Source organism: Primulina huaijiensis, chromosome 15 (assembly GCF_012295235.1).
Source record: "Primulina huaijiensis isolate GDHJ02 chromosome 15, ASM1229523v2, whole genome shotgun sequence".
In the NCBI taxonomy this organism is placed as follows: domain Eukaryota; kingdom Viridiplantae; phylum Streptophyta; class Magnoliopsida; order Lamiales; family Gesneriaceae; genus Primulina; species Primulina huaijiensis.
In genome coordinates this window covers 24,177,988-24,194,036 of record NC_133320.1, presented here as the reverse complement: position 1 = coordinate 24,194,036, position 16,049 = coordinate 24,177,988, and the positions used below count along the sequence as shown (strand labels likewise).

Genomic DNA, 16,049 nt, shown 5'->3' with positions numbered 1-16,049 from the left:
ACAACGTCCGAGAACACTGTGTCAAGATTTTCCGGTAGCTTTCCATATGTCAAGGCAACTTGAAGGCCTTGTCAATGGCACGAGCCGACTCGTACAAGACTTTGCTTACGGATGGATCGTTCATCTTATCATCTTCTCCGTGCAGAATTAAGAATGGCAATAAAACCTGTTAAAGGTGAAACCGGAAACACTTTAGCCTAAGAAATACGTTTTGGTATAGGATATGGTAATTTGAAAATAACTTTTTGGTGAATGAAACCATATTTTATGCACTGTAAATTTGTATTTAGCAACCTTTTCGAGTCTTTTCTCCAAATCAAGGCGGACTGTATACAGTTGGTAACCAGACGTCGGTGTACCGATTGGCTCTGACCTGTCATGGGTGCCAAATTTCATAAGTTTAAAAGCCATAGTACTCAAGTTGTCATAATTATTCCATGGAAAAACAGCAAAGATTGAGTTGGCTAGCTAAATGCCCGCAACAACTTTGGAAAACTAATATAAAAAATTATTTTAAAAAATCGAGAAAGAAGCGTAATCTACATGAAAAAGGAAAACCCACGTACATGTCGCACGCTCTGCTTCGTAACTTTTTTTCTTCGTACGTCAGAAATAAAAACATTAGTATTTTTTCACGGACGATTTGAATTAGAGATTCATATCATAAAATTGATCCGTAAGACGGTATCATAACATTTGTTTTGAGTAGGTCTCTTGTGAGACGATGTCACAAGTCTATATCCTTGAGACAAATCAACTCGCTCTATATTTAGATAAAAGTAATATTTTTGGCAAAAAATAAAAAAAATTCATGACATGTGTGCTGAGTGATGAATTATTATCACTCATCCATACATCATAGTTAAATGAATAATCATAATTTGTCCACTCAATACATGTGCTGAGTGAATAAGAACACTACTCGTATGGATAAGATGAACATAACCAAAAGATTTATCTTGATAACCACATGATTTGGTTTTATGTCATCTGCTATCTATTTTATGAGTGGGTCTCATGTGAGACCGTCTCACGGATCTTAATCTGTGAGACGGGTCAACTCTACCCATATTCACAATAAAAAGTAATATTCTTAGCATAAAAAGTAATACTTTTTCATGGATGACCCAAATAAGAGATCCGTCTCACAAATACGACCCGTGAGACTGTCTCACACAAGTTTTTGTCCTATTTTATTTAAATTCATCATAAAGCAAAGTCATTTATTGTCGAGTAATTAACAAATTATTATTCCAAGAAGTCGAATATACACGCAATGAACCAATGATTGTAATCGAGCGTTACTACTAGTATCACTTCTGAAAATATAATTTCTCCTTACAAGTTTAAAATATAATAAAAATGTAAATTTTAGGCTGATATATATATTTTTAGAACGACAAAAAGTTACAATTGGATTTTAAACTGGAATCTTATTTTAAATTTAAATTATTAGTGTTAGATTAACTATAATTCCTCCAATCACTTGTCTTTCACAATTACACAGCCATATTCAAGACCATTCAAACAATCCTAAAGTCTTGTTAGATTAAAGAAAATAAATTTAGGTATGTATTTGATGAGTAGCTTTCGAAGTTTCCTCCCCTAGCTACCTTGGCAATCAAAACGGCACCGTCCCAAAATTCTTGCTTCTTCCCATGTAGACGTAGGGCCGTGGCCTCTCCTGCCGTAAGTCGTTCAAGTCCCGAATTTTGAATCGATAATTTCCTGTCACGACTTGAATGATGTCGAGCTTACTGTTTTGTAGGTTATCGGAGGGAACAGTGTGGTTAACGTCGTACATCGTAAAAGTGATGAGATTTGCATATATAGAATTCATCTTTTGCTTCATCTTTTTTATTGTTGGTGTTTAAATTTTGTTAAATGTATGAATGGGATTGATTCATTTCACAACGTGAAAAGAAAGCAATATAAATGTCTTTTGTTGGGGCTACTTTTGCTTTTCTTCGTCATTAAAAAACGTAAATAGTCGTTGTAAAGATAAACAAACACGTTTTTTATCACGCCTTAAATGATAAATTAATCAAAGAGTCATATAAAAAGTTTACAATATAGTCAAAATGTTAAAATAACCCAATGTCATGTATATTTTCTTCTTCTTTATTCGCCCCAAAATGTGATATTAGGAAAAATCGAACACCTAACTATTTATCAACCACTCATTTATTCCATCAACTCAAACATATATTTGAAACTAAATTTTTTTTTTAATTGCACGTGAAGTATATCATATAAAAGTTTTTTCACAACACGAACATAAATTTTTTAATCCGACGGGTTTTAGAATGTATATCATATAAAAGTTTTTTCTCAACACGAACTAAAATCTTTTTGACATGTCAGATAGAATATAACATGAAAATATGTGTTTTAGACGAAAAAATAGAATATAGTAAATTTATAAATAAGTAATATATATATAGTAAAAGATTAAGTTGCAAAATAATATTATATATATAAATGCAAAATCTCGAGTCGGAGGCTTATCTTTTTAAGTAAATTAGGTATGCAATAATATTTGTCCATATCATTATTCTTTCTTTTTGAAAATTAAAAAATAACTCATTAGTATTTGTTGTATAATTACTGGCTAGCACTGATTGATGGGTTTCAACTACTCCATTTTCAAGAGAAAAATATCAAAATTCTTAAAATTATACATACATACAATTATATATATATAACCAATATTTGATATTTGTCAATAGCCCAACAACTCCAACGAGTTAATCTCACTTGGATAAAATATGTTTATTTTATACGTACATATACAGCTACTTTGGCGTATTGTGTGTTTTGGACAAATATATAAAAATCTTTACATACATAAATTCGACAATCATGTCAAATTTAAGCAAATTTAAATCATGGTGATTGAATTTTATGGTTCCATATAAATGATTGTTATGAATGGAAAATTGTTATGTTTCAATTATGAACATTTTATGGTGCATCATCTAAGAATCGTGTCCAATTTTAAGACAAATATTTGCACAAAGAAAGTTATACATGATGTCCTTAGATTAAGCGAAAGCTTACAAATCTTACGTTATTGATATCACGCGCATTTCAAGAAGGGTCCCCCGACACACTAACTTATGCTCAAAAAATGGAGACAAATTACTCGTTTTTTTAGTAAGATTGCGATGATACTCGATGTTGTAATTTTTTTTAGTTTCGGTCAAAAATTTTTTTTTTTTAAAGAAAATGACCTCCTCAAGTGTATTCGAGGCAAATTAATCGTTTTTTTAGTAAGAGTGTGATGATACTCGATGGGGTAATTTTTTTTAGTTTCGGTCAAATTTTTTTTTTTTTAAGAAAATGACCTCCTCAAGTGTATTTGAAATACACTTGAGCAGGTCATTTTCTTTAAAAAATAGTTGACCGAGATTATTTAACTAATTTTCCTGATACTCAATCTAATTCTTGATTTTAGGGTGGAAATCTCATAAGCTGAGTCTCTTTTAATTGTTATTGCTATTTGTACAAGTATAACAAATATATATTTTCAAATATCATGTCAATAAAATTTATCTGAAGATATAAATATGAAAAATAACACTACTAATATAATGATATAAAGTAACTAGTCCTTTAATTTAGCTTTAAGTGGATCATTTTATACGAGTAGGTCTCTTTTGAGACGTTCTCAAGAATCTTTATCTGTGAAACGGGTCAACATTGTCGATCATTTTATACGAGTAGGTCTCTTTTGAGACGTTCTCACGAATCTTTATCTGTGAAACGGGTCAACCCTGTCGATATTCACAATAAAAAGTAATACTCTTAGCATAAAAAGTAATATTTTTTCATGGATGATCCAAATAAGATATTCGTATCACAAAATACGACCAGTAAGACCGTATCACACAATTTTTTTCCCATTTTATACTACATTTGCAGTATTTTATGATCAAATGTTAGCATTTGGATTATACGTCGACTTTCATAAAAAATACGAGGAATCCACGTGATTTAATGATATTGAAATATAAAGAAAAAAAAAATCTGAATAGAGTACTCTTTTTTTGTTAAATAGAAGATCAAGAACATAGCAAGAATATTTGCCAATATTGATTACCATATGTGATAAGATTTACGGAATATTTAAGCTAAGTTTGAATAATTATTACTTCATCCCTTGAGAATACCGAAAGTATGAGAAATAGAGATATATTAAACAAATGAAAGAAAAGGAGAGATGATGATGTATGATTCTCACCTTCTACAAATCTTTCCTTGAATCCGACTCCAGTCTTAACCAATTTCTCAAGCATTCACATCCTATACCAAGAAACCCCCCCATTAATTCTCGTCTTTCTCCTCGTCCACCAACCGATCCCACACTAAAGACAAGACCAGGAACCCCTACACCTAATGAATCCATTCCATTGCACCCCATAAAAATCTAATCTTGTAACACACTGTACACGCGGTTGCTACGAAAAAGGTTAAAAAATGACAGTAATATTGCCTTCACACTCAAGCTCCATTACATGTGTAGCACCTACAAACAATGATGCTTTGCCCCAACAAACCTTTCTTAACCCTGTAGCTTTGTACAGGGGAAATATTTGTGACGAGGATAACTATAATACTGGTACACAAATACTCGGAATAGAAGGAGAAGAGAAAGGGGATCAGCTCTCTGTTCTGGCAGTTCTGGTGACTGTTTTCAGGAAATCTTTGGTGGGTTGTCGAAGTACAAGCTGTGAGCTTGAAGAACAGCTAATGGAGATTGGGGTGCCTACCAATGTAAGGCATGTTGCCCATGTTACTTTTGATAGGTTTGATGGGTTTCTTGGTCTCCCGGTTGAGTTTGAACCTGAAGTTTCGAGAAGGCCACCTAGTGCTAGGTCAGTCTTTTTCCATTTTCTCTTTGTATATTGATTTTTTATTTTCTTGAAATTCATGTTTTGGTTTTTTCGTGCGTGCCATTTGTTTCTACAAGATGGGGTTTCCTTAATTTTTAACTATGTTCTGTGTGGTAGAATCTACACGTAATGTAAATCACTGCATTTTTATATCTCTTTTTGGGAAATTATATTGGTGAATTGGGCAAGTTTTAAATGCTCATCTGCATATTCTTTCCTCGTATTTGTTACAACTGGTTGTTGATTACTTTTTTCTTGCAGTTAATGTACAAAGCATTGAATTATAGAATATTTCAGTATTTGGTCTGAATGGTTCAATAACGGGTCACAGTATTACCAATTTCCAAAGTTAAGACTTTGAAAAAAATTTCTTCATAAATTTTGCAAGGCCTGCTGTAATTTAGGTGAGCCGTCTTATAACATCGTGACTACCCTTTTTTTTTAGTTAAATGGAACGTCCGAATTGAGTAACTGGAAATCAAACACTATAGTATCGATTGAAAGTTCCCGTTTCTTACTGTTTCCTTCATTAATTTAGTTGTTTTTCAAAGAAAATAGCAACAAGGGAGACTCTGGACTATTTTCTACGCTCGTCCCTGAATGTAATCTGATAGTATATTGTACAAATGATGGGATTCATAAATTAGATGAACAAGACAAGAGAAAAGAAGAGAATACCTATGATTATTCCATCAGATTGACTACAATTTGATATCACTGTGTACAGTACAAGGGTTTTTGGAGTTTCGACGGAGTCGATGCAGCTTTCTTTTGACTGCAGAGGTAATTGTGTTCCAACTATACTCTTGATGATGCAAAGACGCTTGTATTCACAAGGTGGCTTGCAGGTATTTTGTTTCCCTCTGTAGTACACATGGAAAACCAGAGAAAGTGTTATATTATTTGTTCCAATTTTCGCAGTCAGAAGGAATCTTCAGGATTAATGCAGAGAATGGTCAGGAAGAGTATGTTCGGGAACAACTAAATAATGGAATGATTCCAGAAAACATTGATGTGCATTGCTTAGCAGGACTGATTAAGGTACCAATCCTTCATTTTGTTTGCTTTTACTTTCGGTTTTAGAAATTTTTAAACGAGCTCTAGCTTAATCAAACCCCCAACTTTAAATACCCATGCATCCGGGATTTGCGCTTTTCTTTCTTCTTTCTTTTTGCCATGTCTGCCCATGTCTCTCTTTATTTTTGTGTCTTAAATCTGTCCCTTTATGTATTAATGAAAATATTGAGTTTGTAGTTAATTGGATGTCATTAATTCTTTGCGGTTTTTGCTATTTAGGCTTGGTTTAGAGAACTCCCTCGAGCGATATTGGACTCCTTTTCGCCAGAACAGGTAATGCTGGCTCAATCAGAAGATGATTGCACTCATCTTGTTAGTCTTCTTCCTCCAACAGAAGCAGCACTACTGGACTGGGCAATTAACCTGATGGCTGATGTTGCTCAGCTTGAATATCTCAACAAAATGAGTGCACGGAACATTGCCATGGTTTTTGCACCCAATATGACTCATGTAAGCAAGAAAAATCGATGGATGGGCTATTTATGGTTTTCTTTATTTGTCCATCTTAACTGGTGCACTCTATATAGTACCGGATCCAAACCTGACAGTTTATGCTACCTACAGATGTCTGATCCTATGACAGCATTGATGTATGTTGTCCAAGTCATGAATTTCCTCAAAACTCTCGTCATGAAAACGTTGAGAGAAAGAGAAGATTCGGTACCAGACGGTGGTTGTGCACTGCATTTGAAGCCTCCAGATGAAGATGCCCATCATGGCTCGTTGGGGCGTGTATTTCTTGAAGCCGATGAAGTGAGTGATCAGGATGAACAAATTCGCGTTGGCAAAGAACCATTGTCAGAAAACTACAATGCTAACTCTATGTCCCCAACCAAGCCAGAAACTAGCAATTCAACCAATTGTTTCCTTGGTTCTGTCGAGAGCATTCTAACTGATGGGTCTGATAACCTTTCTGCAAGCAGACTTGAATGTGAAAAAGCTGCTGTTGGGAATGGAAGAACACAGCAAAAGAATTGGAGGACCGAAAGAAAATCCAACAATGTGAAGAAAGAGTCCAGAAAACCTGCTACAAAAAGCAAGGAATTAAGCATTACTAGCCGCTTAAATTCACAAGCCGAAAGGGTGGAATCCTGGAGGTGAAGTTCTTGAAATCATTATATTTAGGCAGACAAAAAGAGAGAATCACATGCTTTGTATTTAATTTTTATTTGGAGGAAAGCATCGTTCATCTTCTTATTTAAATATCAGACACGTTCTTGCCTATATTAAAAATTTGAAAATGTTCAAAAACAAATTCAAGTTGAATACAACTTGACTCAGGCAACGAGTTCAGTAGAGTAGGATGAGCTTGATCCTTGATCAAACTATATTCGGGATATTACAATTGTGGTTGGGAGTTGAAAAGCAAGTCAGTTGAGTCGAGATCCTTAATTTTGGATGCACTTGTAGCACAGAGTAACTTGTGATTTGGATAAGCATTCCATAACTCCCAAATTTGTAGTGTAAAAGATATGTACTTTATCCACTCCCATGCAAAACAGAACATAAAATCAACACAAACTGTAACTCTGAGTTCTGAAAGTTGATCTCAAAGATGGCACGTTCAGAGGGATTTCCAGCTGCTGATACAGAGAAAAACTTGAATCCAGATTTGAATAATGATTTTCAGGTGGATCCTTTATCTTCAGACCTCGCAACGTGAATCAAGGTAAACCGGTTTTGAGTAGATCAAACCAAAAAGAGGTAGGAAATTCGCCCCTGTTTCTGAACAAAATCTTCAGGAGCAGTGGCTGGTGCAATCTTGGCCATAACCAGAAAATGAGACAGAAATGAGGACCGGATTATGTTGGTTCACATTTATAATTTATACTGTATTTTTTCAAAAAAATATTAAATCTCACTAACTCACTTTCTTAAAATCTAATAATAAAAATATTTTACAATATCACATCTTTTTGGTAACCATCTTGATAGAAATATTTTATAAAATTTTAAAATAATACTTCACAATTATAAGATAATGAAACAGACTATAAGACGTAAAATTTATAAATATTTTAAATAAGTTCTTTAAATATTTAAAAGGAAATTATTTTATAAATATTGGATTTAATGATTTGAAACACACACCCAAATTTACATTGAACTTGTAGTTAGACATCAAAGTCTAGGAAATGTTTGCTCGCAGTCTCACTCGAGGTAAATACAAATTCGATTTGTCTCCAAATTCCGTTCGGCGATAAACTCTTCGCCACCAATGAGACCTAAGAATATTGTCTTCCTCTGATCTATTCAGTCAATCTGCATCTTTTACCCAATTTTCTCTCAAGATCAGGTTTTTATCTTTTATTTTTTTGTCCAGTCTTACAGTCAGTAATGATTTTGGCTTGTTATTGCTTGTGGGTTTTTGCTGTATGTCGGTAATTTTTAGTTTAAGGCGGCAAGTATGCCTGCTGTTTGAAGAATTGAGGAAATTGAGGGCCAAATTAGGGTTTTTTTTTTATGCATTTCTTCACTTTATATTATTCTAATTAAGTTTTAACGGTTGTACTTCCCCTGAAACGTAAAATGCAGTAGATTTAACCTCTGTTGTTTTGTTTGCTTCTGTACAATTAACCCATCGATTGGCGGAAATCCATAAGTTTCGCGTTCACGACTCTGGAGTCACAAAATTAATCTTCTGTTAGAAATCTTGGTCATGCCAATGCAAGTACAGTACAGAGTGAGCTATTGAATCAATGGATTTTGCACTGTGGTTTATGTTATTTGCAAAATACTATATCATACTTAAGTTTCGATGTTACTCCTTTACCAGTGTGTTGTAGTTCAGCATCTTTTGTTTCTTCTGTCAAAAGGTGTCCCTTTCTGCGTTTTATCCTCTGTGTGGAAGAAATGTGTAAATGTCAAATCTTATCTTTAAACTCAATGCAGAGGGAAAATTTATCAGAAGCCAATGAGTGGTGCTTCGACATCTAGTAGTGTACGAGCAGCTTTATCCTATTGTGTTCAACAAGTACGAACTTATGATTACCATCACTATCTTTGCCTTCTCGAACTTCCACCTTATATGCGAAAATCAGCTTTTACTCTGCGTGCTTTTAATATCGAAACAGCAAAAGCTATGGATGTCGCTTCTGATCCTAGAATTGGTCTGATGCGTCTATTATGGTGGCAAGAGGCCATTGACAAGATATTTTCAAATAAGCTAATCGAGCATCCAGTAGCTCAGGCACTTGCTTCGGTTTTACATGATCACAAAATTAGCAAGATTTGGTTGAGACGTTCTGTGGAAGCTCGGATCAATGATGCCAAGAGAGATGTTACTGATATCCCAAAAACTGTGGGAGAGTTGGAGCAATATGCTGAGGATACTATGTCAACCATTTTTTACTCGACACTTCAAGCTGGTGGTATTAAGTCTACAGTAGCAGACCATGCTGCATCTCATATTGGCAAGGCTAGTGGTCTTCTATTGCTTCTGAAGTCCCTGCCTTACCATGCAAACCGAAACTGCCATTTTCGTTATATACCCATCAAGGTGGCAGAAAAACATGGACTGTTGGTAAATGAAGGCGGGCAGCTGGCCATTCAGATTGATTCTCGTGAGGGACTGCGTGATGCGGTTTTTGAAATGGCTTCTGTTGCCAACGCGCATCTGCAAAAGGCTCGCGAATTGGCTGGAACAGTCCCTGCTGAGGCTCGCCCGGTGCTGCTGCCAGCTGTGCCGACGCAGATCCTTCTGGACACCTTAAATCGTGTTCAGTTTGATGTGTTTGATCCAAAACTGACACGAGGTGTTTTAGGGGTTCCACCGTTGTGGTTTCAGTTGAAACTAAAGTGGCATTCGTGGCGAGGGAAATACTGAAACTCGGGTAGCATTAGTGTGACTGCATTTGCCTGAAGGATACAGTATTGAGCAATGGATTGAGTTTGGAAAAATTAAGACTCAAGGGACATCCATGTTCTCTAATTTTTTCTTCCCAATATTCCTTCGAACACAAACATCGTACTTCTTTTTTGTTTGGAAGGAACGCTTCGACATATGTATTTGTCCCTTTGAACTTTCAGAGATGAAATAATGGAAACAAATGTTCTAAATAATTAAGACAGTGTAATTGTTTTTTTTAAAATTAAAACTGGATTAACCGAATTAAATACTAATCAAATTCAAATATGTAGAGAAAAAGAGTTTTTCGCTCTGCGTTTGGTTTCATTCAGTTTTGATTTGGAAAAATGAATAAAAATTATTAATCTTTGAAACATCCTCTCACATAAATTTGTTTTTTTAGAATACTTTAGAGAAAGTTAGTTTAAAGGAACATCGCTGTACTTCGATGATTTGTGGTTTTACAATAGATTGTATTTTTATAACTTCTTTTATGATATTTTAAAACTTTTATTAAAATACCATTCATTTATATCAATTTAATTCAAAACATTTTAATACATAAAATATGACATAACTGTAATAAAATAAAAATATCAAAATGGACTATACATAAAGTAGATAGAAAGGCTAATTCCCGAACCCGGCCCGAACCTGACTAGTCTGATAGTCACCAGAGTCCGGTTGAGTTGGGTTCAGATAGCAAAAACTCTACCTGACCAAATCAGATATCCGAGCCGAATTATCCAAAACCCAAAAAATCTGACACTGCCTTATGTTTGGTCTAGGGCGTTGATGTACTTCACCCTTTGTACGCTTTCGTGTACGATAAGCTATATATTTGATTATTTATGTTTGTGGAAATTCATGTCTTACCCATTTATTATTGGGATCTGTTGTTCTAATCCAATATTTATATCTGTAAGCAAAATTGTCTGTTTAACCAAAAAAAAAAAATGGATAAATAAGAATTGGAATATTTAGTAAAAAAAAATTGAAATCATATTTTAATAATTTGATTTTCGATAAAATAACTAATATAATAGCAATTGGAAGCCATAGTGTCATGTTTTGAAACTCCGTATAATTTGTTTCGAACTTGAACAAGAATCAAGAAATTGCTCATTGGAAAATACTTGAAAATAACTGTTTGGTTCTCATGGAAATATCAATTAAATGTATTTATATGTTGACTTTATTCATAAACTTAGTTGTACATCTATGTGCAACAGTTGTGCATTCCACGTGCATTTTTCCAAGTATAACCTAAAAATATGGAAAAATTATCTCCGAAAACAAATTAATTTGGATGTTTAGACCAAACATACCGTATAGAAGAATTATTTTTTAAAAGTTAAATGAAGAAAGTCAAGCTGCTCCTAACAAGGCAGAAATCAGTTCCAGATGTAATATAGAGACAACAGATTGTATAACAACTCCTTGTTTTAAAACTAAGCCGAACAGATGAAGAAAGGGTGACATTGTAGTCCAGTAATTTACATGCATCAAGTAATAATACCTGAATCACCCCGTTCATACAAGAACGATAGGTCTTCCGGGGCTTCTATCCAAATGCGATTAAAGGTGTCGTTTTCCTCCCAATCATTAAGCTTCTTTCGGGGGAAGAATCTCTCTTCAGCCAGAGAATATTGGACGCACCGCTTGCCATAGTAGAGAACCTTAGGGAAATAGACACTATTTCTCATCGTTCCAAGAAGATCCATCACAGCATGGGATGAAAAGAAACTCACAAAGAGCGACGTGTTTCCTAAAGTTTGAATTCTGATCCATGCCATATTTGTCTCGTCTAACTTGAATATGAGCGGGTCATCATGAGAGCTACTGTTTACAAGGTAGACATCTCCACCATGCTCTGCCATGAACTTTCTGCTATACCAAGATTTTGAAGATGAATTCAGGGGCCTCTCAGGTAGGGGCACATGATGAACAGTCCAGGAACTTCTGCTGGGATTATAAAGCCCAAGAAAGCTGCTATTGCACAAACAACAGAAATGTCCCTTGGAGAAAACAATCTTATCAAACATACCGCAGTCAAATGTCGGATGGCTTTCGTAATTAATGGTTGTCCATTCTTTATCACCAGGACGACATGTCCTGATTTCAACGATTGAGCCTACAACTCGCCTAACTGTGAAAAGAACGCAGCTAGGAGAAGTTGGCGCAGCCGAAAAAGCAATCATGTGAAGTGCTAACCGTCGCAGAACAGGCAATTTTATCACCTCTCGGGTATAAGGGCAAAAAAAGAACATGTTTAGAGGTCTAGGGGTCATCATCAGCAACCAACCATCCTTGGCATAGCAAAGTCTAGAGTCTTGCAACTCCGGAAACTTAAGCCAATATTTCTTGCGCTCAGAGGGGTCATAGAATTCATATAAATCCCCATGTTTTGGCATATACATTAACCAGGGAGGTTTATTGGCTTGTCGGACAGAGATTGCAACAGCTAACCATCTCTTGCAAACTGCAGATGCACGAATATTGTCTTTTAAGTTTAATTGGGAAAGAAATTGTTCCAAAAGCTCAATTGGAAGCGCGGACCATGTCTGTTCCTCATCTGAATCCACACTTGAATCTCTTCTCTCTTTTTTTATTGTATCAGCCAACCTACAAGAACAAAAACCGAGGGAAAGAACAACAATATCAAATCGAGAAATGCTATTGCCGTAGTTGCACTTCTTCACTGTTGGTTAAGAATGCTGCTTGAAAAATAAACAAATAGAACAAATATCATATGCAGAAACTATAATGCTCGATTCGTAAATCAGTAAAGAAATTCACATGTGCTTAAATGCAGTAGGAAAATTCTCAAAAGCATAGCCATTCAAGATGCTTATTTAATGTGACAATTCAGCATAAGCAATGATCAGCAATGAGACTATGTACAAACTTGCAATAGAGAACTTTGGTTATTCTTATTTGATTTACAGCGGTCAGACCAGAATTCATTTATATCACTGGTTTTTACAACTAGTTATCTGAATCATCTTGCTCTAGGATCTAAGAATTTGAATGAGTTGTAGCCAACCGATGATGCACTCAAATTTAAATGCAACCTTTTAATTCGGTCCACATCCTATTCTTCCCAATGCCACTCTATTTTGGGAGGTTGTACTGAAATCCAGGAAATTCGAATAATATCACAAGAATTATATTCCAACCTTTTGGCTTATTATACACAAAGAACAATCACACATGCTTAATTATTAATGATTATTCCTCAAAAATTAAATAAGGAACTAAGTCGTTTAGATCAAACAGAGGCGGCAAAAAAACAGGCCACGTGTCAGCAGCAAGGCCGTTATTTAATTATTGTTTTAAGAATATATTGATCATAACTACACACATGAAGAATCAAACTCGAACGCTTAATAATTAGTGATGATTCGGAAACAACCAAAACTACTAATGAAGGGGGTGCCACTGCAATTAAAGAATTGCAAAATTGAAACATGCCACGCCTTTTGCAACACGTGTACGTGGCAAGGCCGTTGTTTGCACAATTGAAATAGGCCACGCCTCTTGCAACACGTGTAAGAGGCGAGAACATTGTTTAACGATTGTTTCTGAACAAACCAATCTGAACAACCGAATCATTCCTGCAGTCATCAAATGCTTAGTTTTCTTTAGTGATCGGTTTCTAAATAAACCAATCCGTACAACCGAATCTTTTCGATCATTATCAAACCATTGGTTTTCAATCTGCAGTTACACTAGATGGAATCTTTCATAAAAAAAAAATTGTCATTACAAATTATGAAATCACCCTTGGCTCCCATTTTTCTTTTCTTGAATTCGATCGTATATATATGATTATCCACGAAGCGGATGCAATCACAGGTATACATCCTTAAATTCCCAACTTAGTTTGTGCCACCCAAATCCCAATAATGTTGATCTCAAAAAAGTTCGAAGGGAGAACTTTGTTAAATTCTAAGCCTACCCAGATTTGATAAACCAGAGAGTAAATAAAACAGGTTCGCTCACGGCTTACAACCAATCATACTTTCTTGGATCCCTCGTCATTCGCTAGTCATTTTCTTCGCAAACTTAAAACTGAATGAATGACACAAATTTCCATTTCTTTCGCTAATTCAGCATAAAAGAGTCAACCTTTACTTGTCTACAAACAATAAATCTCAATCTATGTAAAGCAAGAACATAAAGCATAACACAAAACCCACAAATCTCGTGAAACGGAATCCCAAGAAATGCGTAACAACATGTAAATTGCTAAATGTAGTACACAAGGGCTACTGGAAACTCACAACTTCATCCTTTTCCTCCCCCTGGCCATAATTGAGAAAACTCAGATGGGATTGCACGGGAAATTTTATTGGGAAATATTCTTTTTGTAAGAGTGCGAACTCCGAAGTGAAGCGGCGAAGGGAATAAGAACTGCTGTTCAGGTGACCTGTTTGCATGACACGTGAAGATTCGAGATGTATGCCCTATGGCCACTTTTCACCATAATAAAGCCAATAGATAATTGCCACGTCTGCATTATTAGTCCATCCGTAATTTATCAAATTTCAATTTAGTTCATCCAATAAAAAAAACTGTACACATACGCATCGCGTGTGCAAGTTAACTAGTGTATATATGAATGGTTCAACAAAACATCAAGTATTTATACATCAATTCAACAATCAAAAATAAAAATTAAATATGCCACATAATTCTTTCAAATTCAGTTATTCATTCAGATGTATTTTTTTTACATCATGGTTAATTCATCTAAGTTTCAGAAGACATAAAATGTCTATTATTCATATTTAAAGTAACATATGTTAATATAATCGATACAAATGTTATGAACTCGTGCATCGTGAAATATCAGCATACGTCATTTTATTTCATTTCTATTTTGGGAGCACAACGCACACGATAAACAAATCGAAAGTAATATTTACGAAACTTAATATTTCTCTCTTTTATTTTAATTGAAAAAAAAATAGATTCATGATATAATACTTATAAATATCGATATAATGATATGTAAACCTAAAACACACATATGTCTCTTCTAGACTTGTATCATACCAGGAACACGTGATTCTGTCAATCAAGGTCCGAATACAAGTAGATTTGGTTTTGGACCACAGATTCACAAAAAAATAACTACAATTCAAAATACATGGTTTGAAACTAAAAGCCACATTAACCAATCGAATAGCATAGTTTGACACTACTAGCACATGACCCAAAAATAACCTACCCACTAGCTCAAAAGGCAAAACTACAAAACAAACAAAAACAAAAACCATAGCTATGTATAAATTAGTCATGTAAAATAATAATAACAATAATAATAGTAAAAATCATCCCTTGTGTGTGACAATTGTGTATATGTAGTATGTGAAAGCAACATGACAATTGTGTGTGACAAAATGAACAATGATCAATTGTTTTCAATCAAATTAATTAAATCAATCGTCCACTTTTGAAATGATTCTATGTATATACAGAAAAAAACTCATTGATTAGGAACCCAAATTTGAACGAAACAGTTCATCGCAAGGTGAAGAAAATTTTATATATAAATATATGAATAATTAAATTAAGACAGTTTTTATGTTTAAAATATTATTTTTCAATAGAAAAAAATATATTTTCTGTTAGTTGTATCATGAAAAAAAATTATGAAATATGAAACATACTATTTGAAATACTTATTTACTTTTTATGATTCATCACATCAGATTGTGATAATTATGATAATCCCTTATTTGATAATATAAATAAATAAAACTAATAAAAAATTTAATTATCAACATAAAAAAATTATACAAATTTGCAACACATGTAGTACTAGTATTAATAAAAGGAGCACATAAAAAATTTGAAACATAATTTTTTTTAATTCTTTTCCTTTATTATCAAGGTAGTTATGATTAATATTTTTTAAAAGAATTAGTCTTTGAAGAATAATTTTCATATCTCCTGCATATATTATTTTATTTATAATAATAAATTAAATCAACAGTCAATAAGTTGGAAATTGAAAGTTGAAACTCCAGACAAAATCAACCACTATAAATAATAATAATATATTATTAATATACTAATATAATAATAAAATGTGGAAGCAATTATTAGTTTTTTTATATGTCTCTTGTCAGACGATCTCACGAACCTTTATCTGTGAGACGGATCAACGCTACTGATATTCACCATAAAAAGTAATACTCTTATCATAAAAAATAATATTT

General features: G+C 34.0%; 3 protein-coding genes across 6 annotated transcripts; 2 read left to right on the top strand and 1 right to left on the bottom strand.

Annotated features, from left to right (window-relative positions):
• The first annotated feature begins 4,216 nt into the window (after window positions 1-4,216).
• On the top strand, window positions 4,217-7,367 carry LOC140958838 (rho GTPase-activating protein 5-like). Its single transcript, XM_073416407.1, has 5 exons — window positions 4,217-4,877; window positions 5,623-5,743; window positions 5,817-5,936; window positions 6,192-6,422; window positions 6,537-7,367. The coding sequence occupies exons 1-5, from the start codon at window positions 4,480-4,482 to the stop codon at window positions 7,071-7,073; spliced, it is 1,407 nt and encodes a 468-aa protein (XP_073272508.1). The 5' UTR covers window positions 4,217-4,479; the 3' UTR covers window positions 7,074-7,367.
• A 693-nt stretch (window positions 7,368-8,060) lies between these two features.
• On the top strand, window positions 8,061-9,864 carry LOC140958180 (uncharacterized). Of its 4 annotated transcripts, none has more exons than XM_073415539.1 (3): window positions 8,066-8,268; window positions 8,865-8,946; window positions 9,047-9,864. In XM_073415539.1, the coding sequence occupies exon 3, from the start codon at window positions 9,055-9,057 to the stop codon at window positions 9,796-9,798; it is 744 nt and encodes a 247-aa protein (XP_073271640.1). In that variant the 5' UTR covers window positions 8,066-8,268; window positions 8,865-8,946; window positions 9,047-9,054; the 3' UTR covers window positions 9,799-9,864. The 4 variants fall into 4 exon arrangements, with proteins under 4 accessions (XP_073271639.1, XP_073271640.1, XP_073271638.1 ...); XM_073415540.1 differs by having other exon boundaries at window positions 8,113-8,132; XM_073415538.1 differs by having other exon boundaries at window positions 8,061-8,132; window positions 8,865-9,864.
• A 1,278-nt stretch (window positions 9,865-11,142) lies between these two features.
• LOC140958634 (F-box/kelch-repeat protein At1g57790-like) lies at window positions 11,143-14,315 on the bottom strand. Its single transcript, XM_073416155.1, has 2 exons — window positions 14,106-14,315; window positions 11,143-12,444 (listed from the first exon to the last, which is right to left on the bottom strand). The coding sequence occupies exons 1-2, from the start codon at window positions 14,132-14,134 to the stop codon at window positions 11,325-11,327; spliced, it is 1,149 nt and encodes a 382-aa protein (XP_073272256.1). The 5' UTR covers window positions 14,135-14,315; the 3' UTR covers window positions 11,143-11,324.
• Between the last annotated feature and the right edge of the window lie 1,734 nt (window positions 14,316-16,049).

What these genes read in the sequence shown, in the direction of transcription:
- LOC140958838 (XM_073416407.1), top strand. Translation starts at nt 4,480, where the DNA reads ATGACAGTAATATTGCCTTCACACTCAAGCTCCATTACATGTGTAGCA. An exon ending in AGAAGGCCACCTAGTGCTAG is followed by an intron (nt 4,878 to 5,622) that starts GTCAGTCTTTTT and finishes CACTGTGTACAG; the next exon opens with TACAAGGGTTTTTGGAGTTT. An exon ending in TTGCACCCAATATGACTCAT is followed by an intron (nt 6,423 to 6,536) that starts GTAAGCAAGAAA and finishes TGCTACCTACAG; the next exon opens with ATGTCTGATCCTATGACAGC.
- LOC140958180 (XM_073415538.1), top strand. Translation starts at nt 8,887, where the DNA reads ATGAGTGGTGCTTCGACATCTAGTAGTGTACGAGCAGCTTTATCCTAT.
- LOC140958634 (XM_073416155.1), bottom strand. Translation starts at nt 14,134, where the DNA reads ATGGCCAGGGGGAGGAAAAGGATGAAGTT. An exon ending in GGGAGGAAAAGGATGAAGTT is followed by an intron (nt 12,445 to 14,105) that starts GTGAGTTTCCAG and finishes TTGTTCTTGTAG; the next exon opens with GTTGGCTGATACAATAAAAA.